The sequence below is a fragment of the Coptis chinensis genome, chromosome 4 (assembly GCF_015680905.1).
Source record: "Coptis chinensis isolate HL-2020 chromosome 4, ASM1568090v1, whole genome shotgun sequence".
Classification (NCBI taxonomy): Eukaryota; Viridiplantae; Streptophyta; class Magnoliopsida; order Ranunculales; family Ranunculaceae; genus Coptis; species Coptis chinensis.
In genome coordinates, this window is record NC_141459.1 from 107,144,297 (window position 1) to 107,170,780 (window position 26,484).

The 26,484-nt window shown below is 38.9% G+C and overlaps 2 protein-coding genes and 2 pseudogenes across 8 annotated transcripts in view; 1 reads left to right on the forward strand and 3 right to left on the reverse strand.

Annotated features, from left to right (window-relative positions):
• LOC147506775 (peptidyl-prolyl cis-trans isomerase FKBP65-like) overlaps window positions 1-25,435 on the reverse strand; it is a 29,205-nt gene extending 3,770 nt beyond the window's left edge. The window contains exons 1-9 of one of the 5 annotated variants that reach the window (XR_015193922.1): window positions 22,471-23,663; window positions 20,596-20,672; window positions 20,333-20,508; window positions 20,133-20,252; window positions 19,981-20,049; window positions 19,675-19,734; window positions 19,122-19,324; window positions 18,223-18,336; window positions 17,718-18,083 (exon numbers count right to left, since the gene is read on the reverse strand). Coding sequence is in view for 1 of the 5 variants with exons in the window: in XM_086558832.1 (XP_086414958.1) it covers window positions 19,232-19,324; window positions 19,981-20,049; window positions 20,133-20,252; window positions 20,333-20,508; window positions 20,596-20,672; window positions 22,471-22,520 (585 nt within the window). In the remaining 4 variants the exon portion in view is untranslated. Of the gene's footprint in view, window positions 1-17,717; window positions 18,084-18,222; window positions 18,337-19,120; window positions 19,325-19,674; window positions 19,735-19,980; window positions 20,050-20,132; window positions 20,253-20,332; window positions 20,509-20,595; window positions 20,673-22,470 lie in introns of those variants that run through there. The other 4 variants (XR_015193918.1, XR_015193920.1, XR_015193921.1 and 1 more) reach the window with 4 other exon arrangements.
• Window positions 7,746-11,414, reverse strand: LOC147506776 (chaperonin CPN60-2, mitochondrial-like; annotated as a pseudogene). The gene is made up of 9 exons (XR_015193915.1): window positions 11,195-11,414; window positions 10,941-11,069; window positions 10,776-10,844; window positions 9,474-9,551; window positions 9,297-9,391; window positions 9,077-9,176; window positions 8,895-8,998; window positions 8,341-8,438; window positions 7,746-8,208 (listed from the first exon to the last, which is right to left on the reverse strand). The product of XR_015193915.1 is annotated as a chaperonin CPN60-2, mitochondrial-like (transcript).
• Window positions 14,021-16,901, forward strand: LOC147506777 (signal peptide peptidase-like 3; annotated as a pseudogene). Its single transcript, XR_015193910.1, has 6 exons — window positions 14,021-14,092; window positions 14,521-14,574; window positions 15,331-15,472; window positions 15,983-16,053; window positions 16,235-16,318; window positions 16,418-16,901. The product of XR_015193910.1 is annotated as a signal peptide peptidase-like 3 (transcript).
• LOC147506778 (putative disease resistance protein At3g14460) lies at window positions 22,580-25,331 on the reverse strand. Its single transcript, XM_086605839.1, has 3 exons — window positions 25,261-25,331; window positions 24,510-24,962; window positions 22,580-23,639 (listed from the first exon to the last, which is right to left on the reverse strand). Exons 1-3 carry the CDS (start codon window positions 25,329-25,331, stop codon window positions 22,580-22,582), a joined length of 1,584 nt encoding a protein of 527 aa, XP_086461965.1.
• Window positions 25,436-26,484: the final 1,049 nt, after the last annotated feature.

Sequence of the window (26,484 nt, forward strand, 5' to 3'; positions counted from 1 at the left end):
TGAGTTGCACAAAATCGATGTAAAAGTTCCCACCTGACCACATTTGGTGGCTTCCCTCCGATAGCTTGTTCAATGATTTCTCTTGCAACCCTTTCAAGATCAAAAGGTTCAGAGACACAAACCCATATTTTTCAGCTCATAGGTGGATCCTATAGTTCCTTCGTTATATACTAGCTGCCAAGAGTTGTCTTTACCGAACCCGCCGGGTTCAACTATTGACAAGATAGGGATACGGACACGAAGTTTCTTGTTGACTAGTCTCACATAACACCGCTTAGTATATTTTGTTTGTCAAGATCCAGCCGAATACCTCGATACATCCACAACAGAGCTAGTGAATTGTGGAGGTTGTTGAGGTTCAGCGTGACTATGATTTCGGAAGGAGGTGTAGTTGGTCCTTGTTGGTGAGAGCAACCTCAAGCAAGTCTTTCTCTTATGTCTTTAATCCTATGAGCAATATCATAGCGTGCACTACCATGTTTCAAGCAAGCACACGGAGATAACAAGTAGGAACACATCTTGTTGGCTTAGCGTGAGAGCCGTCAGCAGTAAATCCCTCTACTTTCGTGAGATGAGAATCCTTGTGTTCCATTCGGCCCAATACATCATGCATCATACATCACATCTTTGAGATCTTCCAACCAAATCTTTCTTGCATTTTCATGTATTTCCTTCTTTTCAAGCATCTTCAAAGCTTTGCTTTGATCGAGTCGGCTTAGTCTCGTTTTTTTTACTTCTTTACTTAACGCCAACCACTAACCGCACCTCCTGTTCAACTTCATTTCGAATGACTGAGGCCAACTGGTCTATGACAGCAGAAACTATTGCTTCAGCCATGTTTCTTCTTTTTTTTTCAATCAACAAAGAAGAGAAGAATTATCTGGTAAATTTTAGAGCGTGAAGACTAATGGGAAAAGGAAGACTAATCAAGGAGAGTTTTTTAAGTCAATACCACAACCAAATGAATTATTTTAAGCCAAATGAATTATTGATGTTAGGTTGGAAGTTGCAACATGCATGTGGGGACTTTGAATACTTTTTGTTGTGGAGGAATCCAATGGCTTTTGTTTTGAAAAGTCACATGCCAATTCATGGAGGATAAAAATCAAATTGAGGATACTATATTTTTTATAATAAAAATGACCTTAAGCAATGGTACGGTGCATCTTGCAAATTACTAAATCTAGTTAGATATAAAAAATGGAAAGACGTATTTCAGATATTAACCGAGAAAAAAACACTCCGTGCTAGCCAGCCAGATTTACTGATAATATGAATTATCATGGTTTACTCCAACATCTCAATGGTCTATTCCCTTGATTATGAAATGTTTTGTTCGCTCGAATCATTCACAAAATCACAAGTTATTTGTTGTGAATAATTAACTGCGGAAACAACGTTACCCACACCAAACGGATCAATCCTACACAAAGATTGATCTTTCTCAATAGACAAGACTTCAACACCCTCCAGGCAATATCCCAACACTTCTCAATATCAAATAACAAGCATATGAAATAAAACAATCAATGTAAAGAAGAACAAACCACAAGGCGAGATATATCGGTGGTTCGACGAATTTGCCTACATCCACATCTGCGAGTTCCAAGCTTTAATAGATGTCCCGAGTAACAGTTACAAGTCTCTCTCAATTCACTCACAAAGAATGAACACTCAACTCACAAAGAATTGTTCTCTTGTAATCACTCTCTCTTTCTTGGTTTTGGAAAAGTTAGGTTTTCCAAAAACTGATTTTGTTTTTATACCAAAACCAAAAATCGCGGATTCTTGAAGCGAGGCCATAAAAAGACACGGCTGGCGGCGCTCTGGCCTACTCGAAGGCTGGCGCCTGTATTAAAAGCCATGAGCTGGCGCGCTTTTCTTTGAGCTGGGCTAAAAAACATCTGGAGTAGTGAGCGAAGTCGCTTTTTCAGCTCTGGCCGCTTCTCGACCGTGAGAAACGAAATTTTTCTACATTCTCCACCTCGGTGAGGTTTTAACACATAAAACCAAGCCGAACACATCCAAAGAAGATCACATCCGGTAGGAACACCTCCGCCAAGGAAGACTTCGCAGAATAACCTGCCTCGAAGGGCTATGCCCATTACGGGGCTCTTTCAAACATGTAGGATTTGGAGCAAGTCCAAACGGTGTTGGAACTTAACTCGGTGACAACTTTCGTCAAGATATCGCCAGGGGTTGTCATGGGTGTCTACTTTCTCAAGTGCTACATCACCATCCTCAACGACATCCCGTATAAAGTGATATCGGACATCAATATGCTTGGTCCGACCATGATGAACTTGGTTCTTCGCCAAATGAATAACTCGACTATCACAATACCAAAGCAACAACGTTTCGCTTTCAATACCCAAATCATCTAGAAGACCTCGAAGCCATAGTGCCTCTTTCTTTGCCTCGCCATCGCCATATATACTGCGCCTCGGTAGTAGATAGAGCAATCAGTGGAACTGTAGCATAGACCTCCAACTAACCGGTGCACCATGCATCATAAACACATAACCGGTAGTCGATCGTCTATCTATCTAGATCACCGCATAATCGGAATCCACAAACCCACCGACATAACAAGTGCCTCCACCATAAGCTAATCCCACATCCAAAGTACCCCTTCAAGTACCTTAGTACCCATTTCATCGCCTCCCAATCTCGCGCTTCCGTGATTTGCCATATATACCGCCACAACACTAATCGCCTGTGGAAATGTCCGGGTGTGCACACCATAGCATACATCAAACTCCCCGCGGCACTTGCATAAGGAACATTAGCCATATGCTTTTGTTCCTCCACCGAACTAGGGGAGAGAACTTGAAAGCCTAAAATGCCCAACTAAAGGGTAGAAACCGACTTTGCATTCTCCATACCAAATCGAGAAATTACTTTAAATGTATTTTTCCGAGATACAACTATCCGTCGCTTCTTCCTATCTCTGTCAATCTCCATGCCCATATCTTGGCTCCACCTAAGTCTTTCATCTCAAACTCGAGCTAAGTTGAGATTTCAACTTGTCTATCTCCACCATGCTTTTGGAAGCAATAAGCATGTCATCCACATAAAGCGGGGAGATAGATGAAGTCATTACCACGAAGCCTTCTAAAGTAGACACGCTAGTCATACCGCCCGGGTGTACTCATGTTGCATCATGAATGTGTCAAAGCGCTTTGTACCATTGCTCAGGCGATTGCTTTAACCCATGATAAATTGACCGATTCAATTTGCATACATAATCTTCTTTTTCAAGAACGACAAACCCTTCAGGTTGTCTCATATAGATCTCTTCTTCCAAGTCCCCATGCAAGAAAGGTTTTTCACATCAAGTTGCTCTAACTCCCCGGTTGAAGTGAGCAACTAAACTTAATAACACACGAATGGACGTATGTTTGACCACCGGAAAATACCTCATTGTAGTCAACTCCTTCCTTCGTGAAAAACCCTTTGCTACCACTTTTGCCTTGTACCCAAGATCTTTGTCGGTTCGGGAAGGACCTCTTTCTTCGAACAACACCCATTTCTTGCCGATAGTCCTTTTGCCCTTTGGCAATAAAACTAGGTCCCATGTGTGATTTTTATCAAGAGATTCCATCTCGCTTGCATAGCTACCAACCAATCTCGTAATGAGCATCTCTAACGGCTTCCTTGAAGCTATCCGCTCATCATCTTCGATATTCGGTGCATATGCCACTAAATCCACCGACCATAGTGTTTCACCGGCTTCGTGCCCATACTTGTGCACTTCTTTAACTTTGTCTCGTGGCCTAGGGTCGGCCCACTACAAGTTCGCGGATGCTCTTGCTCTTCTTCCTGTTTGGCTGTGTGGTTCCATGATTTGGTACCTCATCATGATCTAACCGGTCATCTGGCTGCGTCGGACAACTCAAGCTTCGGAGCTTGAACTTCTATAGACTTCACCATTACGCCTTGACTTCCTTAGAACTGCGAAGATAACACTTAAGTCTCATCAAAAGTAACATCTCTGACCCGGGAACTTGTGGGCTTCTAGACACCACAATCGTATCCCTTACCCCATTTTGGCCTAAGAATATGGCCTTCTTAGCTCTAGGATCTAGCTTGTCGTCCCCTCACATGGTAGTAAGTCGTCGATCCAAACACTCGCAAGATACTATAATCGGTGGGTTACGACCACACCTCATAAGGTGTCCCGCAATCTATAGTCGGTATGCTTGGTGACCTATTATGACGGGTAACATGCCATGGACTTTGATCGCCTAATACTCTTTGCCTAGGCGGCATTAGACAATAAACATCTTGCTCTTTCAAGCAAAGTTCTATTCATCCTCTCGCCATTCCATTCTGGCGTGGCGTGCCCTCATTTGTCGATTGTCGGCAATTCCTGCGCAAGAACTCTTGGAAAGGTCCATAGGTATACTCAATTACCATTGTCGGACCAGTAATGTCTTTACCTTCCTATATCATGCGATTCTCAACCCCTTGCCTTCCACTTCTTAAATGTCTCAAACACTTCATCTTTCGATTTCATCATATACACCCACACATAGCGAGTATGATCATCAATGAATGAGACATAATAGCGGTTACCTCCCTTGGAAGCCACCACGGAGGGTCCCCAAACATCTGTATGCACATAATCAAGGATGCCCTGTTGTCATGTGCTTGCTTGACTTGAACTTGACTCTCGAGATTGCTTCCCATAGGCCGAATGCTCACGAGAACCCCATACTTGGCTTCTTCAAGTTCTTCAAGAACCCTCGCTTGCATAACTCGGACAAACCCTTTTCACTCATATGCCCTAAGCGCGATATGCCACATCTTAGTGCACTCGGAATCATTACTACATGCACCCATCGCTACATCGCTTATCACCGCATTACCAATCCGAGTATACAAGGTTCCATATTTTTGACCCTTCATAACAACCGAAGAGCCATGAACAATATTTAGGACTCCACCTTCGCCACAAACTTGTGGCCTTTGGAATCCAAGGTACCAAGAGAAATAAGACTTTTCTTTAGCTCGGGAACATGTCTCACATCGGTTAGAGTCCTCACTACACCATCATACATCTTGGACCCGTATAGTTCAATTCCTACCGCCTTACAAGCAACGTCATTACCCATTAAAGCGGAACCACCATCAATGCTCTCATAAGAAGTAAACCACTTTCTATTCGGGCACATATGATAGGAACATCCGAATCAAGAATCCACCTCTCGGTCATATAGTCTTGTGTGGACACACGCGTAGATGAACTCATCCCTTCAGAGCCCTGAAGCATAATTTGCCTCAAATTTTGCCTTACCTTTCTTCCGACCATCTCTCTTGTTCTCTTTCTTGGTGAGGACAATTACTTTGCGTAATGTCCTTTTCATTGCAATTGTAGCCTTTGTACATGTTTTAAAGGCTTCTTTGACTTGAACCTAGAATTATCATTACTTGAATAATTACGTTGCATCTAATTTCCTCTTGCCACTAGCCCCCGACTTGCATCAATGCTATTCTCTACACGTGTCTTCTTCATCAACTCATAAGAAAGAAGTGCACTCGAACTTCATCAAGATCGGACGACTTCTCGTTTCATGAATGTAGTCATTAGATGCTCATAACTTTCTCGGCAAGGAGAATATCAAACATGCCGCTTGATCCTCATCATCCATCTTCATACCAACATTCAAATAATCCGCTAGGCGCCGACGGAACTCACTAACGATTCTCTTGCATCGTTGAACCATCGACCATCATGTACCGATAAAGGCGTTTCTTAAGGTACATCTTGTTCGATCATGCTCTTTTGTCATATACATAGACTCTAGTTTGAGCCAAATACCGGCGCGGTATTTTCTCCCATCACACTATACATGACCTCATTAGCAAGACATAACCGGATTGATGAACAAGCCTGAAGATCGAACTCTTCCCAATCATCATTGCTCATACTCGCCGCCTTAGATTTAATCCCCTTCAAGGCCTTGTGCAAACCTTGTTGGATAAGGATGTCCTTTACTTGGACTTGCCAAATCCCAAAGTTATTCTTCCCATTAAACTTCTCTACTTCAAACCTTGCGTTTGACATCTTGGGAGCCATCTTTCAAGTTACACACAATAACCCAAAAGAAACAATTTCACCTCGGAATTTAATCGAACACCTTGTCTACACAAATTTTTAGTACTAAACTCAAAATCCTAGGTCGTATACCTACGCTCTGATACCAATTGTTGTGAATAATTAACTGCGGAAACAACGTTACCCACACCAAACGGATCAATCCTACACAAAGATTGATCTTTCTCAATAGACAAGACTTCAACACCCTCCAGGCAATATCCCAACACTTCTCAATATCAAATAACAAGCATATGAAATAAAACAATCAATGTAAAGAAGAACAAACCACAAGCGAGATATATCGCGTGGTTCGACGAATTTGCCTACATCCACTTGCGAAGTTCCAAGCTTTAATAGATGTCCGAGAGTAACAGATTACAAGTCTCTCTCAATTCACTCACAAAGAATGAACACTCAACTCACAAAGAATTGTTCTCTTGTAATCACTCTCTTTCTTGGTTTTGGAAAAGTTAGGTTTTCCAAAACTGATTTTGTTTTATACCAAAAACAAAAATCGCGATTCTTGTGGCGAGGCCCATAAAAAAGAGACGGCTGGTATACTACTCTGGCGTGGGCCACCGGTAATTAAAACCATGAGCGCTGGCTTGCTTTCTTTGGCGCTTAAAACATCGGAGTAGTAGAAGTCGCTTCACTCTGGCGCTGGCGCCTCGACCGTGAGAAAAAATTTTCTCTACATTATTAATACATTGTTGCAACTTATATGTGATAGATCACAAAGAATCTTTTTTCAGAATCCAGCCATGAGAACGTGGTGAGCAAATGTATAATAACTTGTGATTTTGTGAGCCACGAGAACGTGGTGAGCAAATGTATAATATCCTAGCACAACAGAAACACCGAAGGAACATACAGAAAATGCGAGCAGCAATTCAGCAAATAGACGTGTAGTACAATCGTCTATAGTTGCCCTTGTGGTATCCCGTGAACAAGTTGGGTAAAAAATGCATAATTTTGCTTTGTGACTGCTCTAGCAATATAGGCAAAGCTTATAGTGCTAAACTGTCTGCATATTGCTTCGAGTTGGTTATACCTGTTTAAATTTTACGAACTTCTCTTTCTTTGTCGGAGTATCATTTTACTAAACCACAGATATAGGAGAACGCTGGAAGTATCCTAAATACACGATTAGTCCGACATTTTTGCTCATTCTTGTCTGAAGTAAATGTGCAGCAGTACAGCATTATGTTTGCACACGAGAAAACTTCTCTGCGAAACGAAAGACCACGAAAGTTATAGCAGCCCAGAGCATCTGTTAACGCGACGCCAATTCATTTTAAAAGATTGTGGACAACCATGTCATCAAATGATCAAATCTAGTATTAAGCTGAACAGCAATTGAGTTATGTATAAAATTCCAAATTACTTTGAAGAATGGTGCCTCTACCCAAAGTTCCTTCCGAAAAGCTGCAAAATACAAGTAAAATTCTCACTGTAGACACACCAGCTAAGTTCTCACTAATTTTGCATCCCTTCTTTCAAGTTTTGAGGGTGATGTAGCCCATTAACTACTTGCAAATCAATCTTGTTTAGCTCAAACCCACATTGTTTTGGCTTGCAAACGAGCTCAACCTTATTTTCATTATCAATTCCAAATCTAATAAACATGTTACAGAGTGGCCTAGTGAACAAAAACCTTTTTTAACATTTACTTATTATATGTTCAGTAAAATTTTGCCTCAAATCTGAGAATCAATGAGTAGTAAATCAACGGAGGTGAAACAACCAACTATTATAGAACAAACGTCCCCATGAGCTAGTACTCTCACTATGAATACATCCTGCCTCTTGACATGACAAGGGAAGAAACATTTTTTCCAAAGCAGAGATTTATCAAATCATATTGGAATATCAAAATTAAATCGAAAAAATGACTCGATTGATTTTCAATGCTCTCTCCAATTTAATGTCACTCATCAAAAGAGAGGGATACATGTCAGGTCCACGAGCACCTTCAATAATCCATGCCTCCCATGCCACCCATACCACCACCCATTGCTGAAGCACTGCTGTTCTCTTCACTGCTGTTCTCTTCCTTTGGAAGCTCAACTACAACAGCCTCAGTTGTGGTCATCAAAGATGACACACTGTACAAAAAGAAATAAAAAACTCAGTCAACCAATCGAAAAGAAGGAACCAACTATAATCTATGAATCAAGAGGAAAATTCGAAAATGTAACTGAAGAGAATCAGCATTTTACAGAATGGATTAAAATTACCTAGCAGCATCCACCAATGCGGTTCTTATTACTTTCAAAGGATCAACAATTCCAGCCCCTTCCACACCAGCATTGGAAGCGATCGTATGCACAGGGGTCTGAAGAAAAAAATTCCCCCAAAAAAAGTCATGTATAGAGTAAACAGCAGTAATCAGGCACGACAAATAAACGTGACAGCGAACTTCACTTGGCATCTTTTGTACAGTGATTGCAATTTAAGAATCAGCTAAGTATGATCACAATCGTACACAACCCTTCATGTAACACAACTGACATATCCCAGTGGGGTCCAAGAACGATTACATAATGAATATGGACACTTCAAGAAGGTTTTGACATATTAAAGTTGGAAGAACATTTACGTTAGCACGTTACAAAGCATGGGTATAATCACAGATACCAATACACTGGGATTACGAATTGATAGTGTATGAGTATCATGATCAAGTATCTCCTTATGCTGGCTAGAAAACTGAGCCAACACAAAGTCTTCCTTTTTAAACAAAACTTGAGAAACAAATTGCAACAGAAATATGGCAGTGTTTAGTATTTACCTTCAGAGCATTCTGGATTATCTGAACCTCAATTTTCTGGTCAAAATTGGCTGTCTGCAGCTTGTCCAGCTCCCTTGATGCATAAAGAAGAGCAACACCACCACCTGGAAAAAAAAATCTTTAAGGATCTCACTGTACTGTAGAAACAAACTATGGAAAACAGAGAAATAATTAAAAATTACCTGGCACAATACCGTCTTCAACAGCTGCCTTAGTTGCATTTAGAGCATCAGTAACCCTATCCTTCTTTTCACCAACTTCAGCTTCGCTAGCTCCACCAATCTGCAAAATAGTTAGCACAACTGAAAGTCAGTTCTTATGGACTTGCAAGCATCATGAATCTGATATCATCTGAATGAATGGAAATTAAGTATATCATTGACCAGGAAGAGGGAACTATACGTTTAAAACTGCAACACCACCAGAAAGCTTTGCCAGCCTTTCTTGTAGCGCTCTTGGTCATATTCAGAAGTGCTTAATTCAATTGTAGACCTAAGCTGTCATCACAAAGACAACAAAATCAACTATAAAGGCTACTATAGGTCTCACGTTGACATTGAGTGATGAAATGCAACATACCAGCTCACATCTTTCTTCGATGGCTTTCTTGTCACCTGCCCCATCAAGAACAACTGTTTCATCTTTTGAGATTGTTACCTACATATTGTCATTAGATTGATTTGTTCGATTATAAAGGATAAATGGCACAAACACCAATAGAAGATGATAGACAGAAGACATCTTTTGCTAGATGTGGAGAACTCCCACTGAGAGCATTCCCAATGCAAGGTAGCCTTACGAGGTGAGTAACTCTACTGCCTAGGTGGGCAAAAAAGAGTGTCCCAATGCAAGGGTAGCTCTGAACTTGGTAGCTCTATTTACCAAGAAAGCTACCAAGTTTACAAAACTTAAACTTCCCGCACAGAATGAAAGAATCCGTCCAACACTCTTTGCAATTTTTCTTTCTTTATTTAAAATGCAAATTGATTGGTGGGATTTTGTATTAAAATGCTCAAACAGAATGAAAGAATTCGTCCAAAAACAGAGCTACCTTCTGCATTGGGACTGTTTTGTTGGTCACTATGTCCTAATGGCACCCATGTGCACTGGGAATGCTCTGATGAGAGAATTGCCAATGATGTAAGAGAACGACAGCAACAGGTAATTACATCCAAATGAGTAACTTCGAAAACTCTCTACAACCTTGTTCAGGAGTTCATTTTTATGCATCTAACAAGTCACAGACTCACAGTATAGAATTCAACTGACCAAGTAGCTTAGTTACTTTTGTTCTGTTGTGGAACAGGATAGAAGATTATTGATATAGCTCCAAGAATGTTATTAAGAAAAGAAATTCCTTGAGAAAAACACGTCTGGACTACAGAGATCAAATCAAAAGTCACTCAGAAGGCACTTTAGTCAAGAATTAAGGTGGCAAGTAGATGCCATGGGACAAGAGAGCTTCCCTAGCGCTTGTCGACAACTCAATCCATACATGCTTTGTGTTTTAGTTTCATTTTTGTTTCCTTTATGTCTTTTCCTACTTGGCTTTTGACTTGTTACTTTTCCCATCCTACTTTTCTAAAATTAGTCCTTTTCCTAATACAGTCCATTGACTCCATTCACATCAACCAAAGAACACACAACTCATTACAATTAGAAGTTTTTAAGAGAAGAAAATGCCATAAGTTGCACAGCAAGATCAGTGAGACAATGAATTGTAGAAAGATCAAACATAAAAAGGGAATAAGTCACTGGAACTAGTTTATCAATATTCAGCATCGAAAACAATGAGTTTCTTGTAATCTTGTAAACCGTATCACCCAAATAGATAATATCCTACAGACTACTGAAGCACATAGCTGGGGTTTGGATACAAACCTTTTTACATGTGCCTAGCATCTCCAGTTCTACCTTCTCTAGGTCCATACCAAGTTCTTCAGTTATGAGCTGCAACCCAAAAGTAGGGAGAATCTTTTCAACTGTTCATAATTTTAAGGAACAAATGGGAATTAAAATGTACAGAACTGCAAAAGTTTAACTCACTTGACCCCCAACAAGAACGGCAAGATCCTGCATACCGGCTTTCCTGTTTTCTCCAAACCCAGACGCTTTAATCGCACAAACCTTAGTGGATTATTTCCAGTTGCTTGCTCAATGATTTCTCTTGCAACCCTTACAAGATCACGACAATACAATGCATCAGTTCCTATACTTTTATAGGCATAGCTTATACCGCAACACTAGAAGTTGAATCGTGTGTCTTCCTTAAATGGTATTTTGGAAAGAAAAAATCTCACCTCTTAACTACAAGTGAAATCATCCACGGACAGTCGAATCCCAATTAATAGCATCATTCCACCAAGAGCAGGCGCATACATGTCTTTAGATACTCTGTCATTAGTCAAGAGTAAATGTTTTATTTTGTTGAATCCATCTGTTTGCATGAATTAGGAGTTTTTAGGTTGTGCCTCGTGTTTGATTGAGTTGCTACACTTTTCACAAACCAGGAGAGACATTGTTTCCACTTGGTTTTTTAATGCGTGCTGAAAGAATGTGCTTGCAACTTTACTTGAAACTCTCTCGGATAGCAATATTGGAATCAGCAATTCACCGAGGAAATATTATTTAGGAAAGTTTGAAGGAGCTATATTTTACAGTCGTTCCTTTTGCAGCATATGTTTTGGTTTCAATCGGTCGACATTATACCATGGAAGATGAAATAAGATGACACAATAACGCCACACCTGCCAAACAGAAATAGTGTCCATATATTTTGTATGCAGATTAGTTTTAATGCCAACTAAGCAATTTCCCTGGAAGGTACAAGCATTCCGACTGTAACTGTGATAGTGTGATCCCTCAAAAATCTTGGCAACCTACTGGAAAATGTTCCACATGATTTGGGCCCATTTTAGGATAGTCAGAATTCTGAGGTATCACCTTCGTCATTCTACCTCAATAATCATAATCAAGATCTTCCATCTAACGGGATTCATCATGTCACAAATTTCACATCTGAGCATTGCATTGCATTGCAGTACATAAAACCCTAACAAATGACATCTGGTTTCAAAGGAAAAACCAAGCAGAAGACACTAAATTTCAAGACTCCACCCCTTGAGCAGAGAGGAGCAAGTAAAGCATAGGAAAATATGAATTACCCATTCATGAATAATCAGAAATACGTAATGAGCAAATATCCTTTTCATCAATAATCAGAAATATGTGACATAAATATCCTTTTATCAATAATCATAAGAGTTTTACAAAGACTCTCTAAACTCCAGACCGTAACCCTACCAACTGCAAAGATTAAGAAATATTGCGACTCTAACTACTAAGACGACAAACAAAAGGCATCCAACGAACTGAACACAGTTGTCCATCACACCTCACTGTCAACGCTTGAGCTCTGCTGCCTATGCTGCTGCTTTCTGCGGATAGATAATATTCGTCAGTAGAACAATCAACTTAAACCAAAGAAAAGTAGCCCTCACAATTTTTCATTGAAGGTCAGCAACTTACATTAGTATCAAGTGTTTCTAATTTGCTCATCTTGGCAAATATGTTGCCATAAAACTGAGCGTCCTTCTTATTGTACTCCTTCATTTTTTCCTTCAAGACTTTGTACTCAAGCTTTACGTCCCTGTTTCAACAAAGATTCCACCCCAACATACATTCAGTCAATAGACATTGGACATCAATGAATTAGCCGGTACAATGAAAAAGGCATAATACATACCTGTTGTTGGGATCAATTTCCAACGCCTTTTTAATATCAATCTCAGCAAGGTCCAAATCAGCCAGGACGCTCAGGATGAATTGGTAGGATGAATTGGTATTCTTGTTGAGAAGTGAGTGATTTTTGAGGCAGGATGAATTGGTATTCTTCCTTTGATTGGAATGTTATTGGGTTTATTGTCTTGGATTATAGTTATTAGTGTTAACTGTTTTACTGCTAAGTATGATGTCCTAAATCCTGTTATTGCTCGGACCAGTTGGTTGTTGAGTCACTACGTATTCGTGTAGACAATGTGTCTGACATGTTGAGATGTTGGGTAAGAAGTTCCTTATGTGAGCATTTATGTCAAGCCAAAATTAAAAAGATGAAGAGGTTAAAAGTAAATAAAGTGAGTGTAACTAATTTGATATATGAGGGCCTGACATTAATGCACCGCAATGCCTGTGGTTTTAGAGTTTTAAAGTTTTTGCTTTCAGTTGATCAAACTGGTGTACACCACCAACAAATGTGTTTGTGTGACCAAGTTCTTAATGGCATTAATTGAATGTGAATGACAATATACATCATATATCGTTTGGAAATCAACATTACAAAATGTGAACCACTTCTTTTATACTGCACACAAATTCTGGCATTCTTTAATGAACCTAGATACTATGCCCACACCATTGCTTCCCCTTCAAGTCATACACATACTCTTGACATCTCTTTGTAGATCTTCAATAAATAAGATTTCGCTAACCATGTTTTTTTCCCAATGCAGTGGAGTTTTTATTGTACTCTCCAAGTCGTCCTGTTGTGGATTATTCCGTGATCTTCTTATGGCTCATGGCTGTGGAGACAATTGTTTGTGCATCTGTTTGGTCGGAGGTAATATTATGTGAGCAGCATGTAGAGCCATATGATCAACTGTCCGAAAAGGTTTGTTCTCGAATTTGCAGAGTATGTGGTAAATTTAGAGTGATTCAGGTAGCTGTTGGGCACATGCGTCGGACATTTAATTTTAGCAGGATATGTTCTTAAGAGAATTAAGTTATAATTGTAGTTTAGTATGTACATAATAATTGGTACCACTCCAAAAAAAATAAATAAATAATACTTAATGATAATGTCATATCATTTGGAAAACTTGATTTGGATCTTTTGGTACAGTGAGCTATTTGTAATCCTTTTATTAAGACCAGAGTGATATGAGACATCGAGTACATTTGTTTGCATACTTAATGTTATAAATATTAGATGAAGAACTTAATTACAGCCTTTTATCTGTTGTCCAGGATTCTGCTTCTGATGCAGTCAAAAATGATTCTGATGAAGAGTTTATAGATATCAGTGTAAAGGGTGTGTACTTTTTGTCGTAGTGTCTTCCACTTTTCTGTTGCTACTGTATTTTTTCATGTCGTCATGGTTCATTTGGATTCTAATCGTACTCTTTTGCATTGGTGGTTCCCAGGTATAAATTTTTCCAGAATTTCTTGTGTATTTCATACTTCATCTCATACTTGTGTTTTATGCTATCTTTATGAATACAAATGGTTGCATGAAATAGAGATGAGCAGTATCAAGCTTCAAATTGCAACTTAAATACAACACTTTTGATAAAGGATTCTCCTAGTTTTGGACCAGAACATTCAGACCATCACAACTCTATCAGATTGGCAGATTCCTCATAAATTGTATATAGCTCTTGAAGCCTTTTAGCAATATTTTCATTTTTAGTGAAAGAGGGCCACTTATAAAAAATTTGGATGGTGGAATTGTGGGAAAGGGTTTCTTTAGATGTTGGATGGTATTCTGACACTATTGTTTTGTACTGAATTGATTTACAATTCTTGACCATTCCACTATGTTTTACTTAGTTGTTTAACTTTATGTTGATAGGGTATCTGTTTGATGATCACAGTTCTGCAAACGGCTCGACTGCCAAATATCAAGGTAAAGAAAGGACTGACATGTTTCTCTCTTTACAAACTCGTGAATTTTCTGTTTGTTAATAATCACTGTATTCTTTCTTTCTTGAGGTTGCTTTCTCTTAAGAATTGAGATGGCTCGACCTATTAAGGTCTTGGGTCTTCAATAGAGGAGGACTAAGTAGTAATTTTCTTTTCTAATGTGTCCCTCGTCAGGCATATCAACTAGTTTGTCCTCATATGTCATGTTTGGGTTTTTGCCCAGTCTTAGATGTTAGCCCTTGGGTGTTGACTATGGAGGGTTGGTTTACTGAGCTCATCGGTTCTTCTCTGGTAACCTATGGGAACAGCTCTCCTACATCAGGGTGTAGAGTTCCAAACCCCCCACCTGTAACCTTCTCATCTATTGTAATCGTGTGCTAAAAAGAGAGTCGCCTGTTGCAAGAGGATGTAGGGGTATAGGTTTGGATTTCAAGAAAGAGTGAAATTTGGAGCTTTCCACCTGGCGAGGATTTTACTTCCTATGTATTCCAGGATTTCCAAGGAAAATTAGAAAATGTCAAAATAGATATAGTTATCATTAAGATGGATGATAATAATGGAAAGTATTATGAACGTAGGAATTTTTTACATAGAAATCCTCTTGGATCTAGTATTATAGTTTCACAGTTCATCAGTTAATGACTTCATCAAATGATGTAAAATGCGGAATGTTCATGTTGAGAACTATGATGTACGAATTTCAAGCAAAATCTCATTTTGACACCTCTTTAACTTATAGGTTGCTTGTGGTGATAATAGTGGTGGAGAAGCCATTCCTATGTTATTGAGAATCCCTCGATTTTTTGATCCTTGGGGCGGTTACGATATGATAGGATTTGGAGATATTCTCTTCCTGGTTTACTTATCTCATTTGCTTTCAGGTACTATTTCATGTAGTATTTTACTAGGAAACTTGTTATGGATGTTCGATAACCTAGAGAATGATGGGAAAGTATAACAGAGCAAATAAATCAGTAGATAGTAAAAGAGAACTATTTTGTTCCATAAATTGATGAAAGAATTAATTGTAATCCTCGAAAGTTGTCGGATGGTACTATGAAACTATTGAAGAAGTCCTTTGGTTGAAGGAGAAGTGCTTACGTACAACAAATAAGGAAATTTGTGGAGAAACTAAAAGATTTATATAGCTATTATGCTATGTGGTCATTTTTTTTTGACCCCCCTCTTAACTAAACTAATTTTTGTTTCTTGGTAAAGAACAAAAGTTTGAAATGCTCACAATAGCTATTAAGTGCTCTATAGTTGCTATAAGTCTCTCTAGCTGAGGAATATAAGGATGAAGCATTATATTATAAATAGAAATGAAAGTATGTATAGTGCTCTATTGTTTCACTGTTTGTATGTTTTATGGGTTCACTTGGTTTATGCAGATATGACAGAAAAAGTAAGAAGGGCATCTTCAATGGATACTTTCTGTGGTTGGTGATTGGTTATGGACTTGGTGAGTCTCAATTCAGCAGAATTCTTGAAAATCTGTTTCTGAAATAATTTCCACCCGTCCTCTTTCTCATTCCGAGTACAATAATCTCAAAATGCGCTTTCAGTTTCCTTTTCTCTGTATTTCTTTATATATCCGTTTGTGCATTTATTAACAGAGGGTTTTTTCCACCTATTGCATGCAGGTCTCTTCCTTACATATCTTGGTCTATACTTGATGGATGGGCATGGCCAACCTGCACTCCTCTACCTTGTTCCATGTACTTTAGGTAATGAAATGCTAGATGCCATTTGAAGTTGTTTTCGATTACAGACTACATTTTTTTTTTATCTTGATCTATAATTTATTTTCCTGATTTTCGGTCCAGGGGTGGTTGTTATACTGGGTTCCATTAGGGGAGAGCTGAGACATCTTTGGAACTATGGGAGTAAGGAATCCACGTCCAGTGAACGTTCGGGAGAAGCTTGAAGCTTAGACTTGTATTTAGCAGAAAATAAGAGCTGCCCAGAAAAGGATTACATACTTCTCATATACAATAGCGACGAACGAAGAGAAGCACCGATTTCGAGATAATGCTTGCTTGCCCTTAGTTTTGTTTGCAAGAAGCTTGCTGTTGCTTAACAATGAAGTTCAAATTGTATTGCTGTGAAATTAAAAAGTAATTATACAATTCAATGTTCGTTGTGCCATATACTCCATTGGCCATTGCTAGAGGAAAAAACTGCAATGAAACTCCATGTTTATATGTGTATATGTAAAAATATGTTTCAATCCTCCTCGTGCGCATTTGTTTAGTTCTTCGGAATCTGTAATTGTCTTTATTATTATAACCCTGTTAAGATTGCTGCTCAGACTGATCAGTTTCTCATAATTAATAAACTAAAGTGTTTGAAGGGCCACTACCAGAACAAGATATTGAGAACCCACTTCTTCTACTGTGTCTTGAAGAGAGTCGATCCTGTGCCTCTATGCTTGAATGCTTATCTATGAATCTGCATGCGACTTAAATTGTTTCAATAACCGTTTTTGGTTCAAGCTGTGTCTTCTTCTTTTGTTAATCCTCTAGTATATACCTGGATAATCCTCTTCATCTATTGCATTTAGGCTGACAGTCAAAACTCTTATGAGTTACTGAGTCTAAACTTCTTTCAGAATGAAGAGATCCGTTCACAATCAGAAGCAACTCTTGTTTGGAAACATCTAACGTTGATCTTCGCCTGTGGTGTTGCAGGCTACCAACATATTTTAGAACCTTCTTCCTTTTTGGCTTGATTTCCATCAAAACGGTTTTCCCTTTATTGCAACTTGTAGTAGTAATGGGTATACTCTCACTCGTACTAAATTTTATAAGACCCTTATTTTTGGGACAAACAAAATCTTGAATGTATTATTTTAAATTTTCTCACAAATTAAAAAATCGACTCAGATGAATAAGATGCAATGTCTTATGATATTTGCATCTATGATTTGATGAGTTTAATTTTTTGCACGTGGTGGTTTGAGCATTCAGTACATGGATTTAGATGAGAATTGGTTGATTTGCCGCCAGACCAGTATGTGTTTGTTTATCAGTTACTTCAGAGCTAAAAACGTTATGCTGGAGACACTCAATTTACACATCCGGTCCTATATATTATAAAATGTTAAAACTCAAGCAAATATAGATGTGGTCAATGGCAAAAGTAATTTATATACTATGTGCTCAATGGCAGAAGTAGTTGACCTTTGATTTGTGGTACAAAGATTCATGAATAGCTATTAGATGTGCACTATACAAAACCGACAAAAATAAGTAGAGAACCCTGCCGACTTTAATTTTTCATAAACGAACTGAGGTGCAATGAATCTTCAGCAGTATACTAGTACAACAGATTGTTCAATACCTTGGCTTCATAAACGGTAGTTACTCATCATGAGTTACTGCACTCTTTTTGTCACACGCACAAGATATTGGGCCGTAGAGACAGATGCGTAGATCTCCCTGGACCTTTAGCTGGTGAAAATGGCTTTTATACAAGTCCCAAAACTCTTCACTGCCAAAGGAAACAACAATAAAGTCTATACAGTGAGGATTTTAATACAAAAAGTTTTGATGGATGTCAAGCAGAATTAACAACACAAAAAAACCAAGGCTCGGATTTTTTTTAAATCTATAGAGTTCCATAGCTATACCTGACTTGCAGAAGAGCAAGCAATGAATAGCCTTTTGCATCTGTGTGCATGTCCATCACAATCACTGATAGCCTCGAAAGCCCCAAAGCATCCACGTCAATTAACTTTTTAATCCTGGACATAAAATTTAACACTAAGTCACACATTACAAGATGGAGGTGTAGCAGGTGCTCAGAGCATTGACGCAAGTCTTTAGAAGATCCAAAATTTGGAGTCGATTTTGTTGACATATAAATCATATGATGCAGTAAGTATGCTCAATCACTCATTCACTTGTCATAGCCAATCTGAGGCCCCTCTTATGGTTTCCTTAATCTATTTAAAACAATTAGACGATTAACTTAATTTATTTAGCTAATTTGGACTTTGATTAAGATCTTTTCACTGATTACTTCGGGTACCATCAGTTAGCCTACACCAAACAACAGAAACGAATGTGATACATTACTGAATTTTATCACTTCTAATGGAAAGCCCTATTGCCATCAAGATCTGATAATAGATTGATCTAGGAAAGATTTTCTTTTGTAAGTAAAATTTATTAATTAGGATGCAACAAGGATACAAATGTGAGAGAGAATCTCACTAACATGGTGCAAACCGACATCCCAAGTCCTAGTGCCCGTTCTAAAGAACTCCTTAATTAAGGTTACACCCCTATGACAACCGACGTACAACTCCCAACCAACTACATTCGAATGTTAGACAAGAGATTCCAATTTTCAAGCCCATCACTAGCAAATAAATCATCACTAGCGAATAGGCTTTGGTAGTTTTGGTGATGTCATCTAGCAGAGATCAATAAATGAAACTTTTCAACTATTTGTAGGGAAAAGAAAATCGTGAATGTTCTTAATCTATAAATCATAATAACTTGGACATTATGAATGCAAGGGAACCTGAGAAGCTCCAACGATCTTATAGCAGATGTACTGATAAGTGATAACAAGAATTGCTGGGTTCCCTGGATCAACAGTTCCCTCTAAAAGCTTCCCTTCGAAGAGCTCTTCTATGACGTTCCAAAAGCATCCTTCATATGTGTGCTTAAAGCCCCAGCATCCTGATCCAGATCCTGAGATAGCTCCAGATCGAATACATGTATCTGGACACAAAAAAATCATAGAACAAATTACAGCATGAGTTGATAAAACAAAAATGTTAAGATGCCCACTATAAAATTGGATTCGAATCGAATTGCAATAACCACTTAGAAACTTATTGTTGGTAAAAAAAAATAGCATACGAAGTTCATAATTTATTTGTAACTTGAGCATTTACATAGCATAGAGTGCCAGACACAGTTTAGTTTGCCATCGCATTACAAAATATTAGGAAAATTCTCAGAACTAGTTATGAATGAAAACAACATTTTGCAAAATATCTACATTACAGTTAGATAAATAACTAGGCACATTGGCATTTGGTGTCAAAGTATCCAGAATGGATTACTACCTGCTACTTGTTTAGTAAACGATATTCGCAGCATTTTGAGGTAGAGTATGATCAAATGATCTGCAGTGCAAATGGTTTTCCATATATAAGAAACAAATCCCATTGTTTCTCTAACTACAACTACAAGTTATCAACAATGTAGCTATACAAACAGTAACAATGAACTTCAACATTAACAGTTTCCATAGAAAGAAAAACCCTTTTTCTTCCGCATTGCAAATACCCCTTACAGTGAAATCAATTTCCCAACATTTATAAAACATAAAAAAGAAGAAGAAAAGGTGCATTATTCAGACTGCAGCTTACCTTCAGAACCTTGAACTTTTTGTTTTCCTCTTCACTGAAGTTGGTGTTATACTCAATAAATTCTCCAGCCTGATTACAACAAGATGTTCAGTCAGTTGCAATACAAAGAAACCATCTCTAAAATCATTCGTTCCTACTAAAAACTCTCTTACCTTTTCATATCTTTGTGAAGCCTTAGCATATTTTCCAGCTATGAATGCTACATTTCCTTCCTCTTTCTTACCAGCGGCTTCAATTTTCTCAGGAGTGTTCATGTCCCGCGATTCTCTCTCCTAATGATAGCTAATGATTAAACTCACTCATACCAAGCACAATGCAAGAGCCATACAAAGAGAATTCTCACTGAAGCTACCTTGACAAAGGATTCGAGCTCAACTTCATAGTATAATGTGGAATTAGGGGGAACAACAACCATTTCTTGCTTGGATTCAGATGAACCGAAACCATATTCTAGAGCAATAGTCGACTCTGCAACCTCCCCTTTCTTCATTGTCATGACAGCTCTATCAAGTCCATCAATAACTTGCTCTGCAAAATGTAAAGACTACACTTCAGTATCAAGTTTAATCATGATAACAAAGAAAGCATGCCAAATCCAGCGACGTGAAAAATTACCTTCATCCATCTTGAACTCAAATAGCTCATCATCTTCAGAAACACAGTTCCATCTTGCAATTTCCCAATAAGTTTCACTGTCAGACAAATGAGATAATATTAAGCTTTATTATTAATTGAAAAAATAAATATAATTAATGAAAACGTCCCATGCTCTCATTAGCTGGGAGAACATGTGTGTCCCTTATGAAGAAGGTGGACTTGGAATTCGATGCCTCAGAACAGCAAACACTGCAGCAAACTTGAAGCATATTTGGAATCTGGTAAGTGGAAAGGATAATATGTGGGTACAATGGATTAAAAGGAACTTGATAAAGGAGAAGAATTTCTGGCAGCTAAAGATACCGAATGATTGTAGTTGGGTATGGCGAAACATATTGAAGAACAGAAAAGAAGCCAAGCTGATTGTGCGACACCAAATCGGAAATGGATTAGACACAAAATTCTGGTTGGAACCGTGGCATCCCATGGGTATACTCAAAGAACACTTTCCACTGTCACTTCTATATGATTCAACATGTAATCTCAATGCCCCAGTTGCGAATTTGGTCGAAAATGGGAAATGGAGCACTCCTTGGCATATTCGCAGACACATGGAAGACATTGTTATGAGAATGGAAGGCGAAATCAAACCAGGTAGAGGAGACGATCGTATACTATGGACTGCCTCACAAAAAGGGGATTTCAACTTGAAAGATACATATGAAATGATCAGAGATAGCAAATCTGAAATAACTTGGAAGAAAATTGTTTGGTTCCCGAACAGAATACCGCGTCACTCGTTCATAGCATGGCTGACATTCAAACAAGGACTCAAGACGCTAGTCAGGATGAAGGAGTGGAACCAAGTGCAAGATGATACTTGCGTGATTTGTGGGAATGGACGAGAGACAGAGACTCACCTGTTTTTTGAATGTACATACTCACAGTTTGTGTGGATGTATATTATCAAATTCGCAGGATATAATAGATCGAGAGCAGCAACTTGGGAGTTAGAAGTAGAGTGGGTGATGCAATCTTCATCAGGACGAGGCTACAAACAAGATGCACTAAAATTAATTCTAAATGGCTTTATTTACAATGTCTGGCAAGAACGGAATAGGAGGATTTTTCAGAGTATTCAAACATTGGCAGAACAGGTGGGAAAAATAATTATTCGAGATGTACAGACAAAGCTGCAGTCACTGAGCACAAAAATGGAGGAAGGGCCAGAGAGGAGCAGATTTATGCAAATATGGAACATTCATGTGGGGATTAAACACACACAGATAAAGAAGTGCCGCTGGGAGAGAGCTGGAGGAGGGGTGGCGAATTTGAACACAGATGGAACTCTTCAAGGGAATCAAGGAGGATGGGCCGCAGCAGTAAGAGATGATAATGGGGATGTACTAGCGGCAGCACAAGGAAAGGCAGACTACAACTCAATTGACTTGATTGAGTTGCAAGGATTGGAACAGGGACTGAGGTTAGGAGTGAGTAAAGGGTGTAAGAGAATCAAGGCGCAAACTGACTCTAAGACTGTCGAGGCATACATGAAGAACAGAGGACAACATCCATGGCGAGCAAATCATATGATGGAAGAAATACAGGAACTGATAGGACAGCTAGAGTTTTTTTCCATTGTTCATGTATTTAGAGAGGCAAACCAATTAGCGGATATATTAGCATCTACTATACCTACAGTTAGCTACATAGAGTTTACGCTTAGTTCTTTTTCGGAAGATGTAAAAAAGATAGTATATGATGATGCCATAGGCAAAGAGTATGTACGAATGTAACCAGGAAATTATTTATTTTCAATAAAATAGGGGTAAGGGACCTCTCAAAAACCCTGCTTGCCTTGCAAAAAAAAAAAATGAAGAAAAAGGGAAGGACCTCTTCTTCTCCTTCAATTGGGCTTCTGTAAAACACCAAATCTTCTTCATGTTTTCGTTCAATTGTGTAATCAAAAATGACAAATTAATTTTCCGCCAGAAAAACTAACTCAGTTTCTGCCCCTTTTAATATCTATCCCTTCAATTTTAATGGTGGGAATGTGGGTTAAGATGCTCCAATCCTCCTCTCTGGTAATAATAGGGCAGTCAAAGATGTCCAATTCGCGAAGTATGGTGAGTGGTTTCAACTCCTCTGCCTTGAAATCAAGGGATTTACATCCCAAAAAACTCAAATTTTGAAGTGACGTGAGTTGGTTTAATCCTTGGGGGAGAGAGGAATGCTGAAAATAAAAGATTTGAAGAGTCTTGAGGTTGTTGTTGTGGGTGAGGGACATTAACGATTTTGAAAGAACACCTACATCGTAGTATAATTCCAGAGTTTCAAGCCGAGGAGGAAAAAGGTAGTGCGGTTCCACCTTCAAATTTGGGGAATAATCAAGCCTCAAGTATGTAATATTGGACATCATCCTCATCCAAGTAGGGAGCGTGGAGCCAACATAGTTCGAGATTTCCAATCGTTCCAAGCTTTCTTTATGTGGTTCCAGATTTTCAAGAACACCTTCCATCCTTCGTATCTCCTCGCTGCTGACGTGTCCAATATCTCGCTCATATCGTTTTGAATCTCCGAAATATAACCTCAACGTTGAAATATTTTTCTTTTTATGCAATTCTGCATGCTTGGCCTCATTCACACTTTTTACATGCCTTAACCCTCTAATATCTAGACTTCCTTTTAGAAAATTGAGATTTCCTAGTTCCCCAATCACGGACCCTTTGCGGCTTCCATCACTCACAACAAACTTACTTAATGTTCGAAGCTGACTCAATCTCTCAATGCCTCCTCGCAGATAATACTTTAGATTATCAGTGTCTTTAACTTCCAAATGTCTTAGGTTAGAAAGCTCCCCAATTCCTTCTGGCAGTTTGCAAAGACTTGGACACCCGTTAAGCTTCAATGTTTGCAAATTAACTAGACTTCTCACTGTCTCAGGCAATTTCTTCACTCCTGTATACGACAAATCAAGGTACCGAAGATGTAATAATCTGCTCACTTCACTTGGAAGTACTTCAAGGTCACCATTCTCATATGAACCACTCAAGTCTAAGGTCCTAAGACATGTCAACTGGTGTAATGCAGAAAGTACCGACCTGAACGATTCGGCTACCAACAGCAGCGTGCGTAACTTCTTCGCTTCATATATAGATGGATTCTCTACATCATAAAACCGTCAAATGGCGAATCTTGTCATTGCAAATTTTCTCCTTATTCACCAAAGCAGAGCAATCACTTTTGTGAGGAACTGGGCAAAGTCATGTACGGATCATGCATCTTGCATTCAACAATGTTTCCATCATCGTCTTTTCTCAAAATCTTGGAAGAATGAACGATCGCCAGAGCATCAAAAATACTCGACACCAACCCTCTCTAGCTCTCTTGCTCTATCGGAACCCGAGATAACCTTGAGCCATCCATAGCTTCACCAACCGATCCTTCTCCATGTTGTGGTCTTTTGGAAAGATTGCACAATTACATAAAGCATCGTTTCAAAACCGACGGCGGCAAAGCATGATAGCTCAACAAAAGAGCGGTAAGAAAGTCCGTTCTTGTGTTTCCCAAATGTCATTTTCTAATACACCCATCCAATCTTCTTTTGATTGTTTGCATCGCATTAGACTTGCTAATGTCTTGGATGCCTAGTGGAACACCTTTGCATTTCTTGCGAAGTTTTGTCCAATTCCTTGATCTTTCACAATCTTCTTCCGATCTTTCCAAAAAACTATTTGTCTAAATATGTGCCAACAATCATCTTGACAATTCTTCCAAACCTATGTCTAAAAGTTGAGCCGATCATCTTCGCAACTTCCTCGTTCGTGTGGTAACGATGATTTTGCTTCCTCGCCACCACCATCCGAGCTAACCTCAACGGCGGCCCAACATTTGGAATCATCGGTCAAACATCATCTAGCACGAGCAAAAACCGCTTTCCCTTTACGGAGTTGCACAAATGCTGATGTAGAAGTTCCCACCCAACCACATTTTTCGACAACTTCTCTCTAGTAGCTTGTGCAATGATTTCTCTGGCAACCCTTTCAAGATCAAAAGGTTCAGAAACACAAACCCATATTTTCAGCTCAAAGGTGGTTGTTATAGTTCCTTCGTTATACAGTAGCTGCGCAAGAGTTGTCTTACCGAATCCACCAGTTCCAACTATTGACAAGATAGGTGTACGGACTTGAGTTTCTTGTTGACTAGTCTCACATAGCAACTTGCTGAGTATCTCTTGTTTGTCCTGATCCCGACCGAATATCTCAGATACATCCACAACAGAGCTAGTGAGTTGTGGAGGTTCCTTGTGACCATGACTCTGAACGAGGCCTAGTTGATCCTTGCTGAGAGCAATCCCATCTAGTCCTTCTCTTATGCCTTCAATCCTATGAGCAATGTCGTATGCACACCAAGATGTTTAAAGCAAGCACACAGAGATAACAAGTAGGAACGCACCCTGTTGGAAACATGAGAGCCATTAGCATAAATGAGATTTCGGTGTGTTCCATTCATCCAAAACATCATCTGCATCATACATCACATCTTTGAGCTGTCCCAACCAAAGCTTAACTGCATTCTCATGTATTTCCTTCTTTTCAAGCGTCTTCAAGTACCGCTTTGATCAAAGTGAGATGAGTGTGGAGGTTATTTAATTCTTCACTTAACGCCAACCACTAACCTCACCTCCTGTTCAACTTCATTCGGATGAATGAGGTCAACTGATCCAGGACAACAGAAAGTATCGCTTCAGCCATTTTTTTTATTGATCAACAAAGAAGAAATGAGATACAAAGAAGCTTAGGCTGCTCTAGTAGATTTTGAAGTGTGAAGACTAATAATGGGATAGGAAGACGAAATCAAGGAAAGATGCAAAGCCAAATGAATTATTGATGTTAGGTGAACATGATGTTTTCTAATTTGTTGGTAAGTGCCAATGTTTTCTAAACTTTCAATCACATTTCGCGTAAAATGTCGACATTTCCTACTATAATCAAAATACCCAAACAAATGTCTGACAATTACTTTTTAGGCCAGAGTTAAAAAACATAAAAACAAGGTAATTAAGGGTCTACTTGTCGTTTTGATTTGTCTACTCACTCAAGGAAGCCTTTATTTGGTAATGCAATGAGCTAGTAGTTACTATACTTTTGGATGATTGCTTTTAACCATGTAATTGCCTCATGGTGAATTGGTGAGTGAACAAGTACTGGTGCCTGGTGGTCAGGACAGCGGCCAATTTTATGAAATTTAGTATCTTCATTCCTATATATATGCAGATTATTGGACTCACCATCTTACGATATAGTACAGTTATCAGCCCCTTAAAGAAAAGCCGCCAAAACAAAGATGGTTCTATTCAAAGCAGAGAATCCATCAAACATAGCTGTAAAATTGTCTAAAGTGAAGTTTGGGAGATAAGTGGTAAAATGCGCCAAGTTCAAGGGTGAAAACTGCATTTTTGCCTATGTAAAAGTGCCTTGCATTTCCCTTCCATCAAGTGAATGAAGTCATGTATAAGTGCCTAAGTCTAAGGAGACTACCACTTCAATCAGATAGTTGCCAGAACCGATTGCAATTCATCTCCTCCTGATTGGTGGAATAATTTGGAGTGGAGGACGAAACTATTGAGTCCAGATTCGCTCCTCTGTCCCAACTCCATCAATCATTAAAAAGAATAGCAGCGGCGTCCTAGAGCAATGAACGGCCTCAACAAGAATATATATGTTCTTTCAGACTAATAGTCAGAGGGGCGCTTGAAACTTGGATACTACAGTTTTGTTTTTGTTTACATTTATGCATCTTTGTTACAGAGACTTCTTAGTCTCTTATTGATGTGTTTACTATGAGTGTGATATGATCTACTACTTCTAGCCTGTTTGCTCTACCTATTTTATCTCCATATATGTT